Source organism: Notolabrus celidotus, chromosome 11 (genome assembly GCF_009762535.1).
Source record: "Notolabrus celidotus isolate fNotCel1 chromosome 11, fNotCel1.pri, whole genome shotgun sequence".
Classification (NCBI taxonomy): Eukaryota; Metazoa; Chordata; class Actinopteri; order Labriformes; family Labridae; genus Notolabrus; species Notolabrus celidotus.
This window is the reverse complement of record NC_048282.1, coordinates 8247079-8269943: the sequence shown is the minus strand read 5'-3', so window position 1 is coordinate 8269943 and position 22865 is coordinate 8247079. Positions and strand designations below refer to the sequence as shown.

The 22865-nt window shown below is 40.2% G+C and overlaps 2 protein-coding genes across 2 annotated transcripts in view; both read left to right on the top strand.

Moving 5' to 3' along the window:
* The window catches only part of ctnnbl1 (catenin, beta like 1), a 100111-nt gene extending 93982 nt beyond the window's left edge, over positions 1–6129 (top strand). The window contains exon 16 of the mRNA XM_034696775.1: positions 5422–6129. Within this exon, the coding sequence (XP_034552666.1) occupies positions 5422–5510 (89 nt within the window). The 3' untranslated portion in view covers positions 5511–6129. The remainder of the gene's footprint in view (positions 1–5421) is intronic.
* Positions 6130–14571: 8442 nt separating this feature from the next.
* The window catches only part of LOC117820875 (V-set and transmembrane domain-containing protein 2-like protein), a 52425-nt gene continuing 44131 nt past the window's right edge, over positions 14572–22865 (top strand). The window contains exon 1 of the mRNA XM_034694802.1: positions 14572–14948. Coding sequence (XP_034550693.1) covers positions 14831–14948 — 118 coding nt within the window. The 5' untranslated portion in view covers positions 14572–14830. The remainder of the gene's footprint in view (positions 14949–22865) is intronic.

Genomic DNA, 22865 nt, shown 5'->3' with positions numbered 1-22865 from the left:
AGCAGTGGTCATAGAGGCAGAAGGGGGATTTCATTCTGGGGACAGTGGTGCTTATTTTAAGACCCTTCCCTCTAGAAGACATTCATGGTCTGTTGAAAGGTGTGTTGTGTCAAGAATAAGAATAAAGCTGAAAAGAAAAGTTCAAACTCTGGCTCTTTTCTCACCTCCACACAGCTGTCCAAGCGGAGTGTGAAGTGGGTGTGAATGTCAAATTATCGGTTTGAGAAAGTTCTTTAAGTTGGCTGACACAGCCCCCTCCATGGAGCCTGATTTATACCTCAGCTGCAGACCCTTGGCCGTAGCCTGATATAAATCTCCCCAGAAAAGTAACTACATGTGTCATTGGTGAGGACTGCAGCGGCTATGATTGGTCCATTTGGTGATGTTCTACCAACATTAGGTCTGACACTTTTGATGCTAAATTTAAAAGATTATTGTCCGTCTCCCTTTTAATGAATTGTTCATAATTTGTTTCTCCAAGTACAACACAACCTGCTTAACTTTAGTCCCTGTTACTTAAAGCATACATAGAAATGAAACACATGGATGTAGAAAGCACACAGAGAACTTGAGCTGTGAAGGTGTTATTGTTAATCATACAAGCATATCAGAGCACAAGTACTGCAGAGATGTTCAGAGTAATAAAGACCTCTTACCAAAGTTGAAGTCAACATTTATATAAAGTTATTTCTCACCCTGTTTAACGCAATGACTTTTCGTTTGTTGTGCGTGCTTGCGTTTGTTTGTTATTACTGTTGTGTCCTTCAGAAAGCCTTAACATTTATTTTAACAGCTCTGCAGATGGCTGACTCACTCTGCTGTTACTCTTTTTTCTCCCGATGATCTTTTATGGTCATGTTTTAGAGGAATAATCATCTTTATATGATTTATCTTGATGCTTGAGAACCTAACATGTTAACGAGTATCAAAGTGTTTTAAATTGTTTTTTGTTCAACTTCTGTAAACGCTGCTCTGCATGAGGACTCCTGCTACATTTGAAAACATTATGGTGGTTGGATTACCAGTATCATCCGTGCCAGCTGTCCTTTGTGTGGCCGGATCAGACCAGTTTCAGACCGGTGTAACCGTATTTAAAATGCTTTGTGGTGTCCCGGCTGCAGCTGTAATCACACTGTAAGTCCTGCAGTGTGTCCCTCTCCTTGGCTGCTGCTGCTGCAGAGACTGCTCCTGGAAATGATTCTCCTTGTACTCATGGCAGATCAGTCCCAGTCACTGACCTGAGTAATGGCCATGCTCGGTACTGTATTGTCCTCTGCTGCGTTGCCGTGGTGACAGGAGGAGAGAGTACCGGCATGCCAAAGAAAAGGTTCTGCAGAGAGTTGAGGAGTCACCGAATCTCTGACCTTTCTGTCTGAGAGGCTGACTGCACCGCCATTTATAGACACAGAGAGGCACACAGGTACACGAGCATGACGACAGGCCGCTGATGAAAGAAGCTGCAGCAGTCCATGTTTCTTTTTTGTTTGTTTGTTTGTTTGAGTCGCTCTCTGGTGTCTTTGTACCAGCTCGTTTCAGTCAATCTCATAATCCTGACATGTTGACTTCAGTATCCTCCCCATGGATGAAATTAAAATCTGTGGTGCCGCCACGGAGCAAACACAGAGTCCCATACCTCCAGATAATGTTCCAGCTCTTCACTTTTTCCACTCTACTCCCACCTAAGAGGTCCTCCTTGTCCCAACTCTCCTCCTAATAACCAATAAAGGAGTGACCTCTGTGCTCCTCGGTAGACTGCTGTCACACTGTGAGTCCTCTGACCAGAACTGAGAACTCTCAAGAAACTGTTCACGTATTTTTCTGCTCTGCCTGCCTTCTGACTCTGCTCATCACTGATACTGCTCTTTATTTAAAAACACACCCGCCTGATTCTTTTACTCCTCTGCTACAGATTGTTGATGACGAATAAAAGCACACTTACTCAAGAACTGCAACAAAACATGTAAACTTAAATTATTACTACTTTCATGTTTTAACATTAACTTAATACTTCAATTCTATTCATGTCAGATTAAACATTAGAGCTCCTGTTTCACTTTACTTTTTACTATTGTGGTCATGTTTTTGGGGCTTTATTCATTCATTTAGTACATTTTTGGACATATTCAGCTCCAGACATGCTTTGAACTTTTTTGAGCAGGATGCAGCCTGTGATGAGGCAACGCTCCAACTTTTTCTATAGATTGGCTCTGCAACCTTTTTACAATCCTCCCCCTTACACTACATATTTGCTCTGGTTTCACTCTGCTCTCATTCTCTGTTCAGCTGATGTGACAGGTTTAGATAAACTTGAAAGTCGTCTGAACAATACATCGGCTGATCAGTTGCGATGTGCACATGCAAGAAGTCACATCGCTGGATGTGCAAAGTCAGTCATATGACAGCCATATAAATGTGAACATGAACACGACACAATTAACCAAGACAGATTTTAAGAATGTATTCCTGCTTGTTCTGGTGCATGTTAGCGTTGGTGGCGCACAAATGAATCTGTTACATGACTTCAGAGTCTTTACTTTTATTGTTTACATCTGTGGCACAAGTGGTATTGTGAAAATCACACGCAGAGGACGGCAGTATGTTGTCCATTGATAAGAAATTACTATCACAAGGACAGGGATGCAGATTTAACATCACTTTGAACATCAGAAATGATTGTTGCATGTTTATTATTCAGATAGTTAATCAATCTTTATTTACAGAGACCTTTTCATAAAATCAAATGCAATTTAAAGTGCTTTACAGCGATTGAAAAAAAAGAAAAATTTAATATATCATGACTAAACATAAAACAGGAATGGATTTAGAAGAAGGGACTAAATAGAGACAAATGTACACCAATTGGAATAAAATGTAAATAAATAAACAACAAGGGGAAATAGTTCAGAAATAAGTAAATAAAAGATAAAACATGATGAGTTAAGACAATAAAAAAGGTAAAGATAAATGTCTAAGATAGATAAAATCACTAAAATAGTAATAAAATAATTTAAAAAATGAAGAGTTAAGAATAAATGAAACAAGAATATTGAAGTAAATATACAATTACATTAAAATGATAAATTAAAAAAAGGTTCGTCATTGTTCAGTATCGTGCAGATCTACTTCAGAGATAGCTAAACTTATTAAAAAGAGAAGAACAACACAAGTGAACTGTAACAGCATGTTCAAATTTTCTCCTCCCTCAGAAATCTGCTGTATCTCCTTCATTCTTGGTATTACTGAAAGCACAGTGATTTAAATGATCAGGCTAAATGTTTGGCTTGTTTTGAAGCCTGCTTGATCAAACACCTGAGCCCATCTTTCGAGCCAAGTTGTGCTTCATTTCAGAAGCTGCACCATGTTCCCTGATATCAAATAGAAACTGCAAATAAATACAAAAAGAAGTCCCTAGCTGTTTAATTATTGAGGTCAATGTTCCTGTTTTCTCCCAACACTAATGAAGACAAGTTGTGTTCTTCCACAATATCTCTGAGGTCCCTCTTCAGTCCCATTATGCCTGTCACTCTCTTTTATGTACAATCTAATAACATGAAAACATCCCTCCACTCTTGAAAAACAAAATCTCCTTGGTGTCTTTGACAGCCGTGTTTCGTCCTTCTAAACCCTGCGGGCTCTTGTCAGGAAAGCCCCCTTCATTCTCTCCTCTCTGCAGTGTCTCCCTGAGAAAAGAAGTCTTTTTCATCTTTCTGTCTCGACATCCCTGGGTTTAATGTGTAATCCCTGCCTCAGAGGCTGGCTGAGAGACTGAGCGAACGCTCGGGCTCCACTGAGGCTGCGGCAGCTGCAAATTTCTCTTTCTGCACATTAGACTCACAAATCGAGCGCTCTACGGTCTCGAAGGCCTTGTGTGGGAGGCAGACGCACCAAATGAAGAAAACAGTCAAACACTCAGAAGCACCAAATGAAGTATGACAACCGCACTGAACACCTGAACCGTTTAGTGTTCACACCTAGAGGACACATAGTGGATCTCAGAACAACTGATGACATGAGGCCTGGTGACGTAAAGGCTATTTTTGTCAAGGGGGAGAGAGTGTTATGCAATGTTTTGTTACCAAGTAATGGACAGACCAAAGATTAAAACACAAAGAACAACTTTTTGTGTTCTTCATCACCAAGTACAATGAGAGGTTATCTTAACCCTGAAGTTAAAGCAGCTCTTTACTTCTTACTAATTATTCTGCACTTTAAGTCAGGGAAGAAACAATCAGATCTCAAACTCCCGACTGAGTTAAAAGGCTGCTTCACCAACGAGTAAAAGAGAGCAATCTCCCTGCAACCAGGACTACGAGTGTGGCAATTTGTTCGTGATAATTTACTTACCTCCCTCGAGAAGGTAACATGATTATTCTAGGACCAATTATTTGTATGTTTTTAGCCGGACTTCAGGAGAGGAATGTCCTGATTTGTACGAAACTTTGTGAAAATGTGTGTCATGTGTAGGAGGAAATCTCTTTACTGCTTATCCTTATGATGGCACGCAATACTGAAATTCCTTAAAATTGACCTGAGCTCACAGAGACTTCAGTCATAGTAAGGTGACAGATGATGTGTTCTGAGATTGCTGTAGAAGCAGATATCTGTGATGTGAGAAAAACCCAATCTAATGTGCAACAAAGAAAAACAATCTGCTACACTAAGCCTTAAACATGCATGAGAAAGGACAACAACAGGACTACAACCACAGTGTTATTTTGATGTTGACTCCTCTCATGCCGTGTGCAATCACTCATTTTTGTTAATTCTCCTGCAGGAGTATGCATTCAGACCACTATCACATTCATCAGGCCTCCTAACTTAAAAATATTGTCCAGTTTGTCCAGTTTGTCCTTGATCATCTTAGAGTAGCTGAATGCAGTTTGACTATTTTTTGTCCAAGTAAAATAGATGCAGGATTGCTATGTGTTCAAAAGCTAACTGTTCTCTACAGCTATAGGCAAAGTTTGGGAAGCAGGAGACGAGGGATGGAAAAGGAATCAACCACCATCTTGATTCAGAATCGATCACAGGATTTTAATTTTGAGCTACAATTCCAAATATTTCTTGTTTCTTCTTTCTTGGAGCATTGTTGATTTGCCACCCAGCCCTGTTCAGGTTGTTTGCTATTTCCTCTTTATATTTCTGTGGCTTACGGAGTTGTGCAGAAACATCAAGACGTTACCTTTATTTCATTATTTTGGTGATCAAGTAGCTGAGGCTCAGTCTGCTCTAGCGCCCTTGCTATACCAGTAAGGCTTTTATTCTAAAGCATGTTGTATGTTCCTTCACATTCAGTGCTTTGAGCAGATCTGCTGAGTTTCTTGCTTCAAAGACGTTACTCTGTGTCCTCAAGAATCAAAGTACTGCTGCCTGAGCTGTCAAGTCAACTAACCCTCTGTGTTTTGTTTTTATCTTTTGCAGAATATGCTGAGAGCATCGGAGACGGGAAGAGTGATGAGTTCAAAGAGGCTGAGCGGAAGAGGATCATGGACCTCTTGGACAGCTTCTAGCCTCAAAATGTTTCTTTCTATATATTTTTTTTTTACACGTGAGAACATCAAGACCATCTGATTGAGAGCTTATGGGGATTGTGACCATGACCCTGTGACACTTAACGGTCTGTGGGCATGATATACGTCAAAAACTGTGATGACTAGTCTGCTGAAACCCGCCTCTTTTATTTACAAGTTTAATTACGTTAACAGAACATTTTCAAATAACCAAATTTAAACAGCCTTTTTCCCCCTGATCCATGAGATGAAAATACTCATGTATCTGGTTAATTGGTTTAGGTTTAATTGACATTTTTCGGTCATTGATATAAAATTCATTTGATAAACACAGTCATCTTGTGCAGTAGAACTGGTTCCAATTCAAAGATGCTGTGCGTGTTAACCTGCTCACAGTAGAATCAGCAGGAGTGGAGAGCAGGAGAGCAGGAGATTGCAGCTCAGCTGAAAGAGAGAAAATGAGATATACTCAGAGCGACTGTGGATAATTACAGACAGACTTTGCAGGCATCTGCAAACTTAATATCTCTCCCTCGGCTCTCCCGCTTTACCTGCTTTGTTTGTTTTGGATTTGAGTGTAAAATATTTTCTAATAAAACATTTGGTAATAAAAATCTGATTGCTTGTTTGGTTTGTTTGATTAATGTCAGGGTTTAGTGAGTGGGATTGGCACAGCTTGTTGATACTCGTCTCTGTGCATGAATCTCATTATGCCTACGCTTGGTTACTGTTGCACAGAGGCACAGATGGAGACAACAAACATATATCTGCAGCTTCTTTTGCTGAGAGAGAATCCTTGCAGAGAGAAAGACCTGCTTCTTTTAGTTATTTGTCTGAACCCACCCACTGCTGGATCTCAGCTGCCTCCCAGAGCTCTCAGCCCACTGCTGTCTTCTCTTTGTGATGCTGAGTTCACATGCAGCAGTGTGGAGGTGTATTATGGTAGAGCTGTATACACAAACCTACTGTATTATTCTCTCTGTCCTGCGCACCATTATTCACTGTAACTTTGCTGTCTTTATGCTTGAGAGCAAAAGAGGGAGAGGGAGAGAAAGGGATCAGTGCAGAGCAAGTAGAGGAGGGTGTTGTGTTGCAGAGACCTGTAGTGAGGAGCTTACACTGTAGTTTCAGTCTGACATGAATTTAAAGCATACAGTAGAGCCAAAGATGGTCCATTAGAAAGGAAAGAGTTCTCTAAACGTGTTACATTTCCATATTTGTTTTTGTATACCAGCTTAAACATGAGGATGAGACTCACCCCCTGCTGTGACAGTGAAGCAGCCACAGCTGCAGCTCTCTATCTCAGGGCGACTGAAAAACCCTGAAGTGAAGGCTGCTCGCTTCATTTCTACCATTTCAGGTCTTATTTTACATGTGTGTGTTTGTTTGGTTTCTGTACTACAGGAACGACCTTCAGGCTGAACGGCTGGTTCGACATCCAGTTGGATGTTCTTGCTTTTAAGAGTAGAATAATTGTAATAAGAATGATGAATATTGTAATAATGGGGAAGCTTCTTTAATCCTGCAGATCTTGCAATCTAATCTAAAGGCTCTGTCCCCTAAAATTAAGGAGTGCTGGGTGATGGAGAGATGATATGATCCTGAAGATCACAGCCTCTGCACTGAGTTCAAGGGTGGAGGAGTTCTGTCAGGTACTGGAGGGTTAGACCATGGAAAAATGTGTAGGTGAGGAGGATTTTGTGGTCAATGTGGAACTTAAGTGAAGGTAAATGAGGGAAGGGGTAGTGTTCTACCAGGGCTTGGTGCAAGTCAGATGGAACAGCCATTGACTAATTTGCCACTCTTTTAGATTTCCAGGTGAGAAAAATTATTTTAATTATGAGGATGACTTTAGATGATCCAGCTCCCACTTTATGTTTTCCTATAAATCACACAATGTCACTGACTGAGCACCAATCTTTTGTTATGTCAAGTATTTTAAAGTTAACATCTAAATGAACACCTGATGAAATATGTATTTGTGTAATCAGCTTTTAACTAGTCTCCATCATGAATTAAACACTGTCTGTTCTTGTTATTGCTCTGTCTACAGCATCTTTCTCTGTCATTAATCACTCATTGAGTGCACCACGCCCTCTCTGGGTCCCTGACCATTACCCCGGCAGGAGGCAGTGTTAGGCAGGAACAGGGGGCCGCTCGCTGACAGCTGTCACATCTGCTTCATTTCCTGAGTATCTTCACTGACTATAGCACAGCTCAGTAACAAGATGGGTAGAACGGCAGGGCGTCGTTTGCATATTGTATTGGCAGTGGAGGCCCGGCCCCATGCATCTCTTATCAGTGATTATGACTGCGGCGTGTTTAACAGCGGTTGTACAGCAATTTCACAGCCGAGGGGAAGAAGAATAATTGTATTTTCCGAATGACTGAGTGCAAACACTGTGCACCGCTGTGCTTTTGGGCTCCTCTCCTTTTAGTAAGGACTGAGAGGAGAAGGTATTCTGCTATTGAGACTAAGTACAGGGACAGGATCGTATTAAAGGGGTGTTGAAACCTAAAGCTGTGGTGTAAAAAACTCTACAGTGGTAGCATGGCTCCATAGATGGTAAGTTCAGCCTGGAAGTCTCTAATCAAAGTATGGCCAGAGTGAGCGACAAAATGAACTGTGAAATGTGTTAAAGATATGCATGACCCCAAGGTAACATTTAGCAATAACAACCCTTTTCCTTCAGCACCTTCATCTGGTCAGAATTTGTTTTTCCAATATTTTGGTTTACACCTGACACATTCCCATAAGTCTTAGCAGTAGGTTACTGTAGTCCTGATAAATGTAGCACATATTTATGAGCTAAAATGATACTAGAACTATGAAAATGGTCAAAAAATAAAGTTGCAGCGCTTTTGAGCTTTGGGATCATTTGGAGCTAGACCCTGAGGAGCTAATCAAAAACAGTGTGTCTAGCAGGTAGCAAGTTTGAGCTTAATAAAAACCTGAAAACTACCTTTTGAATACTGGTTAGATTATTTGCTTACTTCAAAAGCAAACTTGCTCTTTTAATGCCAGACGACAGGTAACACATTTTATCCAGAGGATTCATTTTAATCATCCACTTTACCAAATGTTCAATCCAATAAAAGGTCAATGCACTTTGGACAGTCTGAAATGTGTCAGACTCACAGAAGTGGATTGTTTATTGTTGTTTGCCCAGCGCAGTTAAATGATTTGATTTCAGACTTTACTGTAAGAAAAGCTTTCAAGACCAGACTCTCACAGTCTCGGTGAAACAGAGGTGAAACTGACAAGAAAACCTGACGGCAAAACAAGCCGAGGGGGAACCACCTCAGGAAAGTCAGCTCAGTGAGGCTTCCACCATCAGCAGGGCTAAAAGCAGCATGATGAGGAGGAAAGATGGCACCCACCTGTGTCCACTGCCAGGTGAGATCACCGTGTGTGACAGGTGTCTGAGCTCAACCCGACCTGCAGACTCAGAGCTGACATATTCAGTCATGCGCGCGCTCATACAAACAGCAGACAGTCCGTGTAATGATGCTGACAGAGTTAGAGGCCTCTTCCTTTACTAATGGCTGCCCAAAGTGAAGAGAAGAGACAACAGGAGACCTGAACTGCACTGAAGTTGATTTACTGGAAGTACATTTACAGGAGTAGAATTTAAAGATTTCTTTAACAGTCGTGAAGTTAAAGAAGAGGTATGAGAAAGAAAAGAAAACACCCTGAAGCTGATTTTTGTGTTTTGACCGTCGGCTTTCCATTATTTTTTTTTGTCAGTATTCATGTAACTGCTCATTAGACCTTTTACCGTACTCTATGTTCTATTATTAACAAAGACCCAACATGAAGACAGGATAAGATCCAGTCCCATCTTACAGACAGGACTCAGTCTGATCTCATCTTAATCCACCATGAGCAGAGCACTTTACAGCATTTAGCAAGTTACAATAGCAAGGACAAACTTCCTTTAACAGGCAGAAACCTCCAGCAGGACCAGACTCATGTTAGGCACACGTCTGCTGAGACTGAGTTGGGGAGAGCGACAGAGGGAGATGAAGAGAGAGAGATGATAGTGGTAGTTGTTGCAACATGTTTCAGCAAAGATTTTCAATAGAACAAATGAGGTTGCGTGGAATAAAACTTTATATGGAACAAATTAAGTGGGTTTTTTTTAAGTTGTAATAGCATTACCTGCAAAAGTACACGCAAAAAAACAATTAATGGTGAATTAATATTTCAGATAACCTGCAGTATCCACATATTTTAGTACCAAGACCAGGATCAGATAACGTGTCAAACATAGTTTTATTGTGAAAACGTATTTGTGAATGTTCTATTTGGTACAGCTGAGATTTCTTGTGTATTCAAGTAGATTTATAGGTTCTACATAGAAGAACAATGTATTTTCATTATTAGATTTTGGATATACTATTTATTATTTCCTGGGAGGAATTATTTTTTTTCATTCTTTTTTTTATTAAACATGCTTTTAAGCCAGAAATACAAACATGTAAAGACATAATTCTCTGAACATAAACTTTTGGAGAGATGTCGGAGTGAGGGGGCTTCATATAATCAAACACCCGAGCTGTTGGGTGCCTTGTTTCAGAGCAGGGGGTAAACTGGCACCTCTCAGATGACCTGTTCTAATTTGTTGACTTTGGTCCCTCCTGGGCTTAAACCAGTGACCCTCCTGTTCCCAAGCCAATTCTGCACAGACTGAGATAGTGAATGAAGCTGGCCAAAAATCCTATACAGCCCAACTGTTGGAAATAACTTGGAATGACATCTGGCTTAATACGGAGTACTGTCCAATAAAATGCATTAAAAAAAAACAGAGATATAAATCAAGTTATTGTGACATATCTGGGTTGTTAAATACGTTCTTATAAACCCCAGGTTGTACCCATGCTTCAGCATTCTCTGCACACCAGAGCTGGCACTCGTGGTGGGAAAATTGTGCCAACTGTCAAAGAACAAACACATGCAGACAAGAACAATTCACCAAAATCAAAACATCACACCAGAACAATTCTGAACATAAAAAACCTTTTGGATATTCCTTATCTCCTGATTTGTGTAAGACCGGTTTTACAGCCACCTTTTTCTGCACATTGGAGACTCCTTGTGATTTTTTGTAAGAGATATTCATACGTTGATGACATGCCCATGTTTTCAGATCACAGCAGACTTTGTGATGCAAGAAATAAACATCATGTTATTTAAAACTGACACATTAGGTTTAAGGTAATGCTCCAAGGAGGCAAAAGTAAGCTGAAATCTCTGTAATGATTTTCCATTTTTCCTCAACATCATCAACCCTTCCTTCCAGCCATGCAATTGCACAAGTTCACCAACATAGAGCTGCCATCTCTAAGACTCAGCGGCTCAAAACAAAGCTCTAATTGCAGCTGTAGTCTGACTGTCAGGCTGCAGCAGCCCAGACCTGAGCTCAGTTGCTATCTCCACTAAATTGGACACTCTTCCTCCCTATATGTTATCATACATTGCCAATGGTATTTCTTTGCCATGATGGTTTTACTGAGACACAGAAAAATATTACTCAGACACATGCTTCACTAATGATGCCCCTGACCACCAGCCCGAGAGCACCATGAAAGCATAAAAGCCTGAAACAGAAATAAAAGGGCTGCTCTACTGTCTGATTATAATGCAGTATGTGTTGTTTTCCCCTCTCGTGTTTCTGTTGTTGCTATCATATAACTTGTGGGATCAGTTTATGCAGTATTGTTTTCTTTTTTAATAGGACTCTGTGTTTTAGCCTGAAGAAAGCACACAGATGACTTGGATAATGGCTTTTATTAAAGGGTAATTGGAGTCAAGTAATCTAATCAGTGTGTTGACATTCAGATATGGAATACAGCTGGGTGTCTGGATCTGCTTTTATAAGATCTACAGAGTTCGGTCATGAAGCAGGTCTGTTCTTGCAGTCAAAGATTCAGAGATGTGAAACAAGCCTCCAACAAAAAGAGAAAGATTTCAAAGGATCAAAAATGTGAAGAGAGACACAGCGAAGGTCATTCCAATGACAGTGATTGTGACTGATTATGGACCTGCAGGTGTAATGTCTGTCTTCAGATGTCCACAAATAACTATGATGAAAAAATGACAGAAAAATAAAGAGAGCAGTGTAAATAGACACGAAGAATCAAGAAAAACGACAGCTTCAAAATGCTGCCTCTCTCAATTTTTGCAAAGAGCAGAGGGATATCACACGGCTACCTGAAGAAAATCCACTGGTTGAACAACACTGTCTTACCTTTCATGTGAGTTTGTCACAATGTAACACTTATTAATTTATATTTCTTTTCATTTTGTGGGCTGTTTTGTCTTTGTTTGCTAGCACAGCTTGAGAGAGACACGTAATGTGAGGAGAGAGTAAAGTATGACATGTACCGAATCCTGTCAGGATCACATGACAACTCATTAGCTCCAGCATACCAAAACCCACCCCTTTCAAGCCTGCTCTCACTCTTCATCTTACCGGCATGCGAACAGGTAAAAGAAGAGAGAAAAACAGAGAGAGAGGAGTTTGTAGAGAGGTGGAAGAAAGAGGACAAGGAAGGCAGAGCCAATGCGAGAAGCCTGTTTGGGCTATAGCCTCTGCTCACTCCTCATTTAATGAGAAAGAGAGGAGAGAAGAGAGTGAGAGAAAGGAGATGAACAGTTTTCCCTTTACCTTCATCTTGGCTCCAATCTGAGATAAAAGCCACCTTTGATTGTAAAGAAAAAGGAGCTGTAGGTTCCAACAAGAACCAGCTTTAAGAGCCTCTTGGTTTGCCATCTTTGGAACATGGCTTTCAGTGAAAGACACACTGAGGTGAAAATCAAAGCATCTACGGAATATCCTAAATTAATAAGAAATCTTGATTATGAATGAACCCCTCCCACAAATAAGAGTTATATCCTGAAAAGTTAATGGTAGCCAGAACCTACCCATGTCTGAAATAATAAGATAAACTCATAACTATCTGTTGCTAAAATATTTAAAACAACTCAATCTATTTAGACGAATACTAGCAGAACAAACAATGCTAACTAATTGTATTGTCGGCATTAGCTAGCCCATCATTAATATTCATCTATTCATGGACCAAGTCTAAATTGTAATGCATTGATGACAGAAGTCTAGACAAGTCCAGCCAAGGCCTAGGAAAAGATTCCTATGAGTAGATTTCTTGGTATGAGTGAAGACAGTTCATCACTCTGCCATATAAGATGGATACAATGCTTCCTGGTTCTATGTTACTATTGTGGTAAACTATTTAAGGTCAATGAAGTTGATAGAACCACTTACTACTTCCCATAAAGCTCAACAGCCCAAATCATTGTGCAGCTTGTTTCATTTTATTTATATTTTTTAACTGATCAATATGAGACCATCATTGAGGCTGTGTTTCAGCACCATGGACAGCGACACTCTGGAGCAGCAGTTTAGCCTCTTGTGCTTCCCTGTGATCAGTCTTTGGGGTAAAGAAGCACTGAAGGTCCAAATAAGGGAGACAGCTTTATTATTTGATTTACTCAAAAAGCTCAGAGAATTCACACCACAATCAGTGACTGCTGAAGTAAATGGCCAGCTGAACACTCCCTGGTTGCTACAGTGCAATCTGAATCATGTTGAAAGATATACAAAGTGAGCTTCTTCATCACATTACAACATAACATTGTTTTCAAATCTCTGCAGAACTTGAAACATATTCCACACATGTTCTGTGAAATTCAACTCTGTATTATCATTTATAGAAAACATAGAGTATCCACCTATTACAGTTTTTCTTTCAGAATGATCAATGTGAATATAATTAACCCTCTATTCTGTAACAGAATTATGAAACACACGTTTTAGAGTGACATTATTTTTATTTTACTAACATCAAATATAAAAATGTCTTACTAGCAAGGCTGCTGATCCATTGTCTGACTCTCTGGTTGGCAGGTTCTCCTCCACAGGGGTCTAACAGAGGACATTTCTCCCACAGGTGTGTTTTCCAGGAGATTCTCTTCCTCAGGTGTTCCTTCCATCCAAGTTTTTCCTCTCCAGGTAAAATTAAAGGTTTTCCAACCTTTCTACTTTTCAGCAGCATGGTTTTGCATGGAGGCCAACTTTGGTGAAGTCCAAGAGCAAATGAGATATTCTGAAAGGTCTGAGGGCCTAAAAGTGACCCCTGGTCTTACGTCACCTTGTTCTGCTGGCATGACTTTAAAAACCGGTGCACGAGGAAATAAGATTTCATACATTTAGAAAGTCTAATGTTCATATTACATTATGAACATTCATTTATCTGAATATGGATTAGGTAACCCTCTGTCACTCCATGGAATAGTATGGAAGTGCAAAAGTTTTAAGACCTAACACAACTACAACCTCAGTTATAAAAAGTTGGTATGCTATCTAAAGTGTTAATAAAACAGATATAAATCATTTGAACCCTATATTTAATTGAAAGTAGTGCAGAGACAAAATATGAACAGTTGAGCTGAAAAAAGGGAATGTTGCTGAGAGAAAATCTGGTTGGGCATATGCCACAGTCCTTCTTTCCAAGATTGCTGGAATGAGAGTCTAAAAACACCCATGGAATAAGTTGTAATCTCGCTCACACTAGTTATCATCATGTGTGCACAAGATAATTTGCAACAAGATAACTTGAGCTTGCAAGATTTTATTTTATTTTATTTTTTTTTTCACTTTTTTCAGGGCTTCATATAAATAGTGGTAACTATTGTTGAAAACATTCATTTCAATATTTATTTCTTATAAGTAAAAAAAAGAAAAAAAGAAAATACAGATTAGTATGTTTTAATTTCCTTGGGCCTAATTAATTTGTACAGGGTTTTATCAGCCACAAACAAAAGTCAGTGTATTTTTTTTATATTAAATTCACAATAATGAAACAAAGACTCATAACTCTGTATAATCGTGTTGGTGCTCTGGCTCTAATTCGGTTTCATGCAGGCGGATTTTCTCTGTAAAAAATATGAACGAATTGAAGTTTGAAGCCTCTGAATGTTTTTCTTATATCATTCCTCTCACAGTTTATATTCCCAAACGGAAGCCGCGGCACCTCCCATTTGGGAGAAGTCCCTCCGCCGCATGTAGAGCCGACTGAGCGGAAGCAGAGCCTCAGTCAGTCTGCTGGCACAGAGGGAGGCTGCAGCCACTTCTCCGGCTCTTTATTCTTCACAGGTATTCTTTCCTCGCTATCTAGCAGGAACAAGTCACCTGGATTTAGTTTCAAAGAAGAAGAAAGACAGAAAGAAAAGACATTTTCTCTCGTGCACTTCCCCACCCGATGTGAAAAAGGAGCGCAGATAAAAGAGAAGAGAAATGGGAGCGTTCAGGCTGCTGCTGAGGAGTTTACATTACGTGGGACTCTACGTGCAACTTAGTGTCTGCACGAGGCAAGCTGGACACGGCGAGATAGAGAACCACATCTCTGGGAACGGTAGGTGTGAGATCCTCTGAAGGGTTCCTTTCTATTCATTCTCTTTTTAAATGAAAGGACATGAAGGGAGGCTGTGCGGAGGGGACGGCAGAGGTGATGCCATCTGCTCGCATGCAGAGGAGGAATTAAACAAAGCGATGCACACAGGCTGAGAGGTTGAGGTTAATAAACTCATGCAAATGTGTGTTTTTGTTTTTTGTCAGCCACCGAACCGCTTGTGGCTTCTTTCTGTCACCTGAAAGGAGTTTGGTTTGTGCATTGAATACATCCACCTGTCATTAAGTCAGAGCATGTCTATCCATCACATTAGACCTTAAAGGGTTTATTGTCTTATCAAATCAGGATCTTCAGACAATCTGTAGACTAAATACTCTTGAAGGATTCTTTGATGTGACTGCTTGTCTAACAGTGACTGATGTTTGGTGAGTCTGAGCTCATGACTGACAGCATTGTGTTTTCTCTGAGTGCTGCATCCTTCCACCAGTGCTCCTCTTCTTCCTCTTTCCTCCTCAGTGGGTGATTCATGCAGGCAGGAAGCAGAGCTGATGTCAGCTGATAGATGGAAGTTAATATTCTCTTTAAGTATCACCATGAAATCTAACCTGAACAGCCTCCCCCTCCCTGTCTCGCAGCAGGAACTTCCCTAAATGGCCAACAGTGTTTACACTTTGTTACGTCATACAGGCTTACACACACTCACACACTGTTTGTGAAGGGTTTGTGTGGATAACTTTGGCTTGGCCTGCCAATCTCCACAGGTGTCAGTCACTGTGGGTTTGGCAGATGTGCCGGCAGCTCGATGTTTGAGTTAGAAAAATAAAGTGAGGAAGAGAAGACGGGGAGCGAGAGGAGGTGAGAGCCAGAGAGTCTAAATGCCTCAATGCCCTTGAGACACTGAGTCTAACTGCAGGTCAATTACTAACTTTTCTGACTTCTGTACTTTTTGTCTTGTTGTCTGATGCTTCCTGACAGCCTAACAAGCTGCCTTGACAACCCGTAACTCAGTGTGCATCCAAAAATAAGAGGCAATATGCAGAGTCAGGTCCAAAAATTCACATAGTTTACAGGAATTACCACAGGTGTTAGAAAATAGATGAAATGTATTTTGTCAAGAGCGATCAACCGACTGACAGAAAAAGGAAGAAGCTGAAAATTGAGTTATGTCTTATCCATTCTCGAAGCAGAAGTAACTGGTGTAACACGTTACAACAATTTGAGGCAAGTTTCTAAGGGGGCTGTTTCTAAAAATGCTTCCAATAGCCAAGATGAAATGATCACTGCTGCGGTCCTGAAGAACACCTTATAAACACCTTGATTTAGCAGATGTAGCTGCTCAATCCAGTAAATTTTATTCTTCATGAGCTCTCTCTTTCTAATACTGAAGGTCCTGATTCAACAGTTTGAAGCTGAAGAACCTTAAACCAATAACATGAAGTAAAATACAAATTAAACTGTGAGACTGTGGCGTGATGTGCAGAGCCAGAAAGAATAAGTCTCACCCTGTTAAAGATATTTTACAGAAGTCTCACAGGGTGATCCTTTTATTTTGTTTGTTTGTTTGTTTATTGTCAGTGGATGATACTGTAAGAGATTAATTGCCTTCCAAAGGATCATTAAATCCATGTTTTTTTCAAATCTGGACGTCAGCAGAGCTTTAATCACCTCTGGGGTCAAATCACAGTCATATTAGAGGCAAATTCATGCTGCATGAAGCATGGCTGTTTAAGAAAGCAATGATTTGCATCAAAAGCAGGCTGAAATTGTAAAGTTTGAAAAGGAGGATCTGATTTTCATCAGCTTTATTTTAGCGTACACTGATCCAGTTGATTTATACTGAACGTTGGAATCAACTCCCAGTCTTTTTTTAGACGAAGCCAAACATCTCCTAATTTCCCAGTCTCCTAAAAGTGGAGCGACGTTGCTTCATTGTAATGAAATATGACTTTGTTATGGCAAATTTTTCACATCATAGCTGGAGTGTTGTAAACTTTGTTTTTGTTTTAAGTACTATAGATGTGAATGTCCCTCTTGATCACTCTACAGCCCCCCTGACTCCTGATCGATGACACTGAAGCATTCTCAGTCGTCACTGTTGATTTAGCAGTGTCTGCAAGAGTCTTAGGGTTTTCATAATTCCATTTCGTCATGCCATCAAACATCCATTCAACATTATATCTGTCTCCTGTAAGTTTTTTACAGCTTTAGAGCCTGCCCAGGTTTATCCTCATGAGTATGCTGTGTGCTGTATTTCTACCTTTGGTGCCATTTTGAGCACTATGAGTTATATTTCTTGGTGCACCCATAAGGTAACGCATCAGAACCTGTTTTCAGGCTGAATAACATGCTTGTGGAGAGACATATTTTCAAACTGTGTGTGTGTTATTTGTATGGAAATGAGTGTGTGCAGATACTCCGGTATTAGTTTTGTCCTGAAGCAAAATGCAGGAAGAGAAGAGGGCAACCAGAATTTAAAACTCAGATTCAAGTGCATGAGCAGTGTCATGCGCTGCAGTTCCTTGTTTTAATCTGTGTTGCCTTGTGATTAAAGTAAGTTAAACAACCCAGAATAAGGGGCATAAAACAAGAGTTTAGAGTTTTGTTCAACACAATTGACCGATAAATTACAGGTGGAATAATTTGCATGATGGGAGTGATGAGAGCTCAGGGATATAAGTGAGGATTAATCCACATGAACTCACCCCGAATCTGCAGAAAATTGACCACTTTATTAAGACATTCATTATTATGAATAATTATTATGAGGTGAATGTTGAGTGTGTGCTACCCCATAGTGAGTTATATGAAGTAAATGGTCAAAGGACCAACTGAGGGAATACCAGAAAGCCTCCATGTGCTTTTCCAAGGATTTACTGTAAGTGTGGCTTGTACTGGTGTTTTTTTAAACCCTCTGGGGGCCATAATTTAGCCTCCTTTTCCTTCACTGGCGCTCTACCAGCCGCCGTATGAAGAACAGTAAAGACAAAGAAAAGGCAGTAAGAGAAATGAAAGAAGAGAAGAGTTTGGGTTGGTCCAATCTTCATAATGTTCCAGTCTAATTCTGCTCATTGATGCTTTTCAATTACTTCCTAATTAGGGCATGGCTATCAAGCGAGGCAATTATCCCAGCCAATCAATTGCATTAAACAATCAGTGAAGGGTAAATGAGCTGTTAGCCAATAAAATGCTAAAACTTTGCAAAGTGAAGCAGATTGTAATGAGACAGACGGAGAAGGCTGACAGAAGTTTGGACGACACTTTTTCTGTTCATGGCTCCTTTTTAATAACACCAGATTTTTCCAGTCTCGTCAGTGAACCTCGATCATGTCCTAAAACAAGAAAGCAAACAGACATTATTGTGATTAGCTGTCATTATTTCATTTATTTTAGAAGAAAGAATCAGTCATTTAGATTTTAGAAAGTCAGACGGTTGCAAAAAAAATCTCCAATTCAACTTCCCAAAGCCCAAAATGATGTCTTCAAATTGCTTCTTGTGTCAAACCAATTAAAAAACTTCAAATTTGATTTGAATATGAGAAAAAAATGGCAAACCGTCCTTTTAAGACGCGGGATCTAGCATTTGTGTGATATTTTCTATATTAAAACGATACATGGATTATTAAAGTGGTCGGTAGATAATTGTCTTGGTCATTTAATTGCCACAGCAGCTCTGCCCTGAATGACATGCATGACTGTTTCATCGGCATGAATCTAATTTAAAGCTCATTTATGTGCTTTATATGTATCATGTAAAGTGTACTTTTTGCTCCACTGAAGATGATATTCATGCCTGTGAGCCTCCACTCAGAGCCGGTCTTGTATCTTCACCCTGTTTTGACCCCCATCTGCAGAGAATCCAGACCCGTCCTGACTGCCATTATTAGATTGGATTTCAACCATTTTTCTCCAATTCAACAGGTGAATCATTTACCATTCAGTCAAGACAGAAGCCTTTATGGCTGCTGCAGCCCCTTTAAAAGGCTTCAGGCATGGCTGCTCCTCCACACTCCGACTGAATACAGAGGAATATAGTGGAAGGATGTGTGAGTGTAAACCCAGGTCTCGCACAGATGCAATCACAGCCTGGGATTGCTAAACCTCTTTTACAACTCCGCCTTCTCCACCTTAAATAACCTTTGTAGACGACGGGTGTGTTGTGTGATAAATATAGAAGGGATGGAGGGAGATAGGACTTCCTCTAAAAGCAAACTGAAGCACCAAGGCAATGACATCACACTACTGTTAGACTATTAAATATTTAACAGTAGCCGATGCAGTAGCACTGGCAAACATTCAGCAGCAGCTTGTGGGGTTTACTCGTGTGTTCTGCAGAATCAGATGCCAAATGTCCCTGTCTACTCCTCGCCTCCCATTCACTCATTTACAGCTCACTCCTGATGGCAGTGTGTTTACATGATAGTGGGGTTCCTTACATCGTCACCACAGTGAGCTCAGAGGAGTAACTGTCATGGAAAAACTTAAATAGGGTCTGCTGATCTTGAGAATTGAAACACAGTAACTTCTAATACCTGTTTCTGCTAATATGGGCTCCGCTCCAAGTAGTATCAATATGATAAGCTAACATACCACTGATGCATTGGGTAAAAAGTGAAGAGTATTATAACTAAATGTGTGTCTGAATTGCGGCAGTTGGAACCACTTTTAATCGTTCAGTCTGTGTCTGCCCTGACCTTAAAATCACAAAGACACATGGAGAAAGGAGGACGGTGTCACCAAGAGGGACAGGTGAGGGAGCAGAGAGGAGAGGGACAGACTGACAGTTTTAGAGCTTGTTGGTGCCCAGTGGTGGGTAGAGCTGTTGTATTTGGGTCTTGACCTCAGCATACACATCTCACTGAGAGACAGGTGCTGGAGGGCAGAGCGGGACAAACTACAGGCAGGAGAGAAATTATTACTGTAGCTACACCGTCCCTCTGCACAGTGCGCGGCTTTGTTGTCTCAGGTCTTAAAAATCAATCTCGTACACGTCTTCTGAGTTTGTCTGCATATCCTCTATGTGCACAGAATGATAATCCTTGACAGTGTTATATTAGGAGGGGGAGGTTTTGCAGCTCTTTACTATTCACAGACATAATTCAACACATTTTCATGCTAGTTGTATTTCAGGAATTACCACATGATGGTGGAAAAAAAGTCGTCAGATTATTTTTCTCATACTATGCAATACCCATTACTATTAAACATTATTTCATATATTTAAACCTGAAAGCCAAAAACAATGAAACATGTCCATAGACTGTGTCAGTGATGTCACCCATTGGTTTCTGAAGCAGCGTTATGAGGCTTAAAGATCGCTGTCACCGTTTTGGGATTTCTGACTCCAAAAACCTTTGGACTCTTGTCCTTGGGTTGTTATGACAGTGCTTTGGTAAGAGTTAGACACAAAAAAGGTTGCAACTAGACACTAAAATTGCTGTCCTTTGCGAGGCAGTGCACTAGGTGGTGCTGTCACAAACAACAAGAGTCTTAGAATTGGGGTCCCAGATTCACAGTCATGAATCTGCATCCTCAAGGTCTGCAGACACACACTACTCTCTGTATTTGGAGCATTGGAAATCACCCACAGTTTGGTTGCCTCTCAGTTTGATTTGTGTTCTATTCTGTTTCAAATCTAAAATCTGGCATTTTGAGTAAAACTCCCATCTCTTTACTATACAAAGCTTCCATAAGGATGAATAATACACCTCCAACCCACACAGGTGTGTTTACTCATTCTAATCAGGATGCAAAAAGACATTTAGTGGCTTACAGAGCTGAGCAAAGTGCATCCACCCTCTCCTCAAAGTATGTTCTCTTGTGGCATCATAAAACAAATGGCAACAAAACTGTGGTCTCTAAACCAAAGGGCTTTGTCTTGTTGGATATGGTTAAGTCTTGAATAGAAGATGCATCTACAGAAGCTCAAGCAGCTTGGTTGAAGTCAAGAGAAAATATGTGCTCAACACAAACATGTTGTTCATTCCAGCTCTGAGGAAAACATTCAGTGGTTAAACATCCAATAGTATTTGCTTTTTAAACTTTTAATGTTGGCATAATGTAAGTTTGGTCTTACCAAGCAGCGACGACCTTAGTGTATATCTATCTGAAAACACCTGATGAAGGAAAAGGCAGAAAATCACTTCCTTGTCTCCCAAAAGATGAGTAAAGAAAGTCTGGAGGAAAAGGGGCATGTGGGTAGAAAATAAATACAGTCTACGCTTGAAACACAAGATTGCAGAGAACAGGTGGTTACAATCTTGGCTGAAATCCACAAGCTAAGGCAGGGACACATGGAGCTGGCTCATGAATGAAAACACCGGTACCGTAGTTTAGAAACTAATATAAAGGACCTTATGGAAAGGAAAGCTTTTTGGCAAATTAAGAACAAATATTGAGAAAATGCTAGAAAGATCTGCAACCTCTCTGTCGCCCAAAGAAGCTTAAGTGTCCTCCAATTCTGTTAGATGGTGCAAAATATGGATACTTGGGGTTTAAAAAGGCTCAGGAGAACGCTGAATTTGTGACTGACCTTATCTGCCCACTGAATATTAAACTAAAAGATAACACAGCCCCCCTGAGAGCAATTATTTCCAGCTACCTTGACTGTCAAGTAAAAGAATAACTACAGCAACAAGCATGCAGCCAAGCGTGGATTGTTTACCAAGGACTGAATATTTAGTTTAACCAAGACTACACAAAATAGAGAAGTAATTAAAAAGCTCAAGGAAAAGACTAGAAAGGCGCAGTCTCAATACCCGGCCCAGCTGAAACTATTTTTGGAGTCAGGCGTGAAAACACTGAACACGCTGACAGACGCTGCGCCTGTGCTCAAGGAGACGGGGATTTACATTGAAGAGGACGAGACAGTGAAACTACAGAGAGCGCTGATACAAAGCAACTGGAGCGCTGCGATGGGGAGGAATGAGAGGAGAGGAGTGCCAAAAGATGACACACAAACAGACTTTCATCCAAGTTATTTAGTCCAAATAAACTGCATGGTGAGAATCCTGAAGAGTATATTAAAATACAGAGATGGATTTTAGAAAATACAGATAATGAGCATAAACAGAACCTCGGGCTGTCCAAAACCTGTTTATCTGAACATGACAAAACACATCAGTAAGCTGAAGGTGCACTGTGTGCTTTTAACAGAGAGAACTGACCATGTCTCTGATTAGTTCATATATTTTAATGTAATTTTTTGTGGTTTATTAAAGCATTTTCCTTGTTTTCAACCTCGAGAGGTTCATAAATAAATCTGGGGTTTCATTACCATAGCTCATTAAAAGCTGAATATGTTTACTGAGGTATTATATCTTGTCCATGGCATAAACCATCTCATTAAAGGGAAGAAAAATAAAAGGCTATTAAAAAAACAGTGTTTTTCCTCTAATACAAGAAACTAATTTAATGTATTCATTTCTAATTGAATCATATTTCAAGCCCCCTAAGTTGTTAATATGGAGCTGCATCAATATTAGACTGTATGAAACATGAACCTGACCTTAGTGATGTCACCCATTAGTTTATGAGAGACCAAAGATGTCAGTCACCATATTTGAAATGCTGGCTGATGAACTTTCATTATATGTAAACCAGTGAAGAGGTGAAGTTCAGGTCTCATCCTTGCTTAGCAAACAGCTACAACACACACTTAGTCAAAACAGCTACACGTATAGAGGCTACAGTCCTCGTTGCAGAGGTTGCCGGTTCGACTCCAGGCCAGGCAACCATTTGCTGCATGTCTTTCCCCTCTCTCTACTCTTCACATGTCCTGTCTCTCTTCAGCTGTCCAGTCAATAAAGGCAAAAAAGCCCCAAAACATAAAAAAAAAAAAAAATCAGCCATGTCTAATTATTCTAACTCTTAGTCTTAATATAGTCAGAACAGATGAGTTAAATAAATTCATCCCCTTGTGGA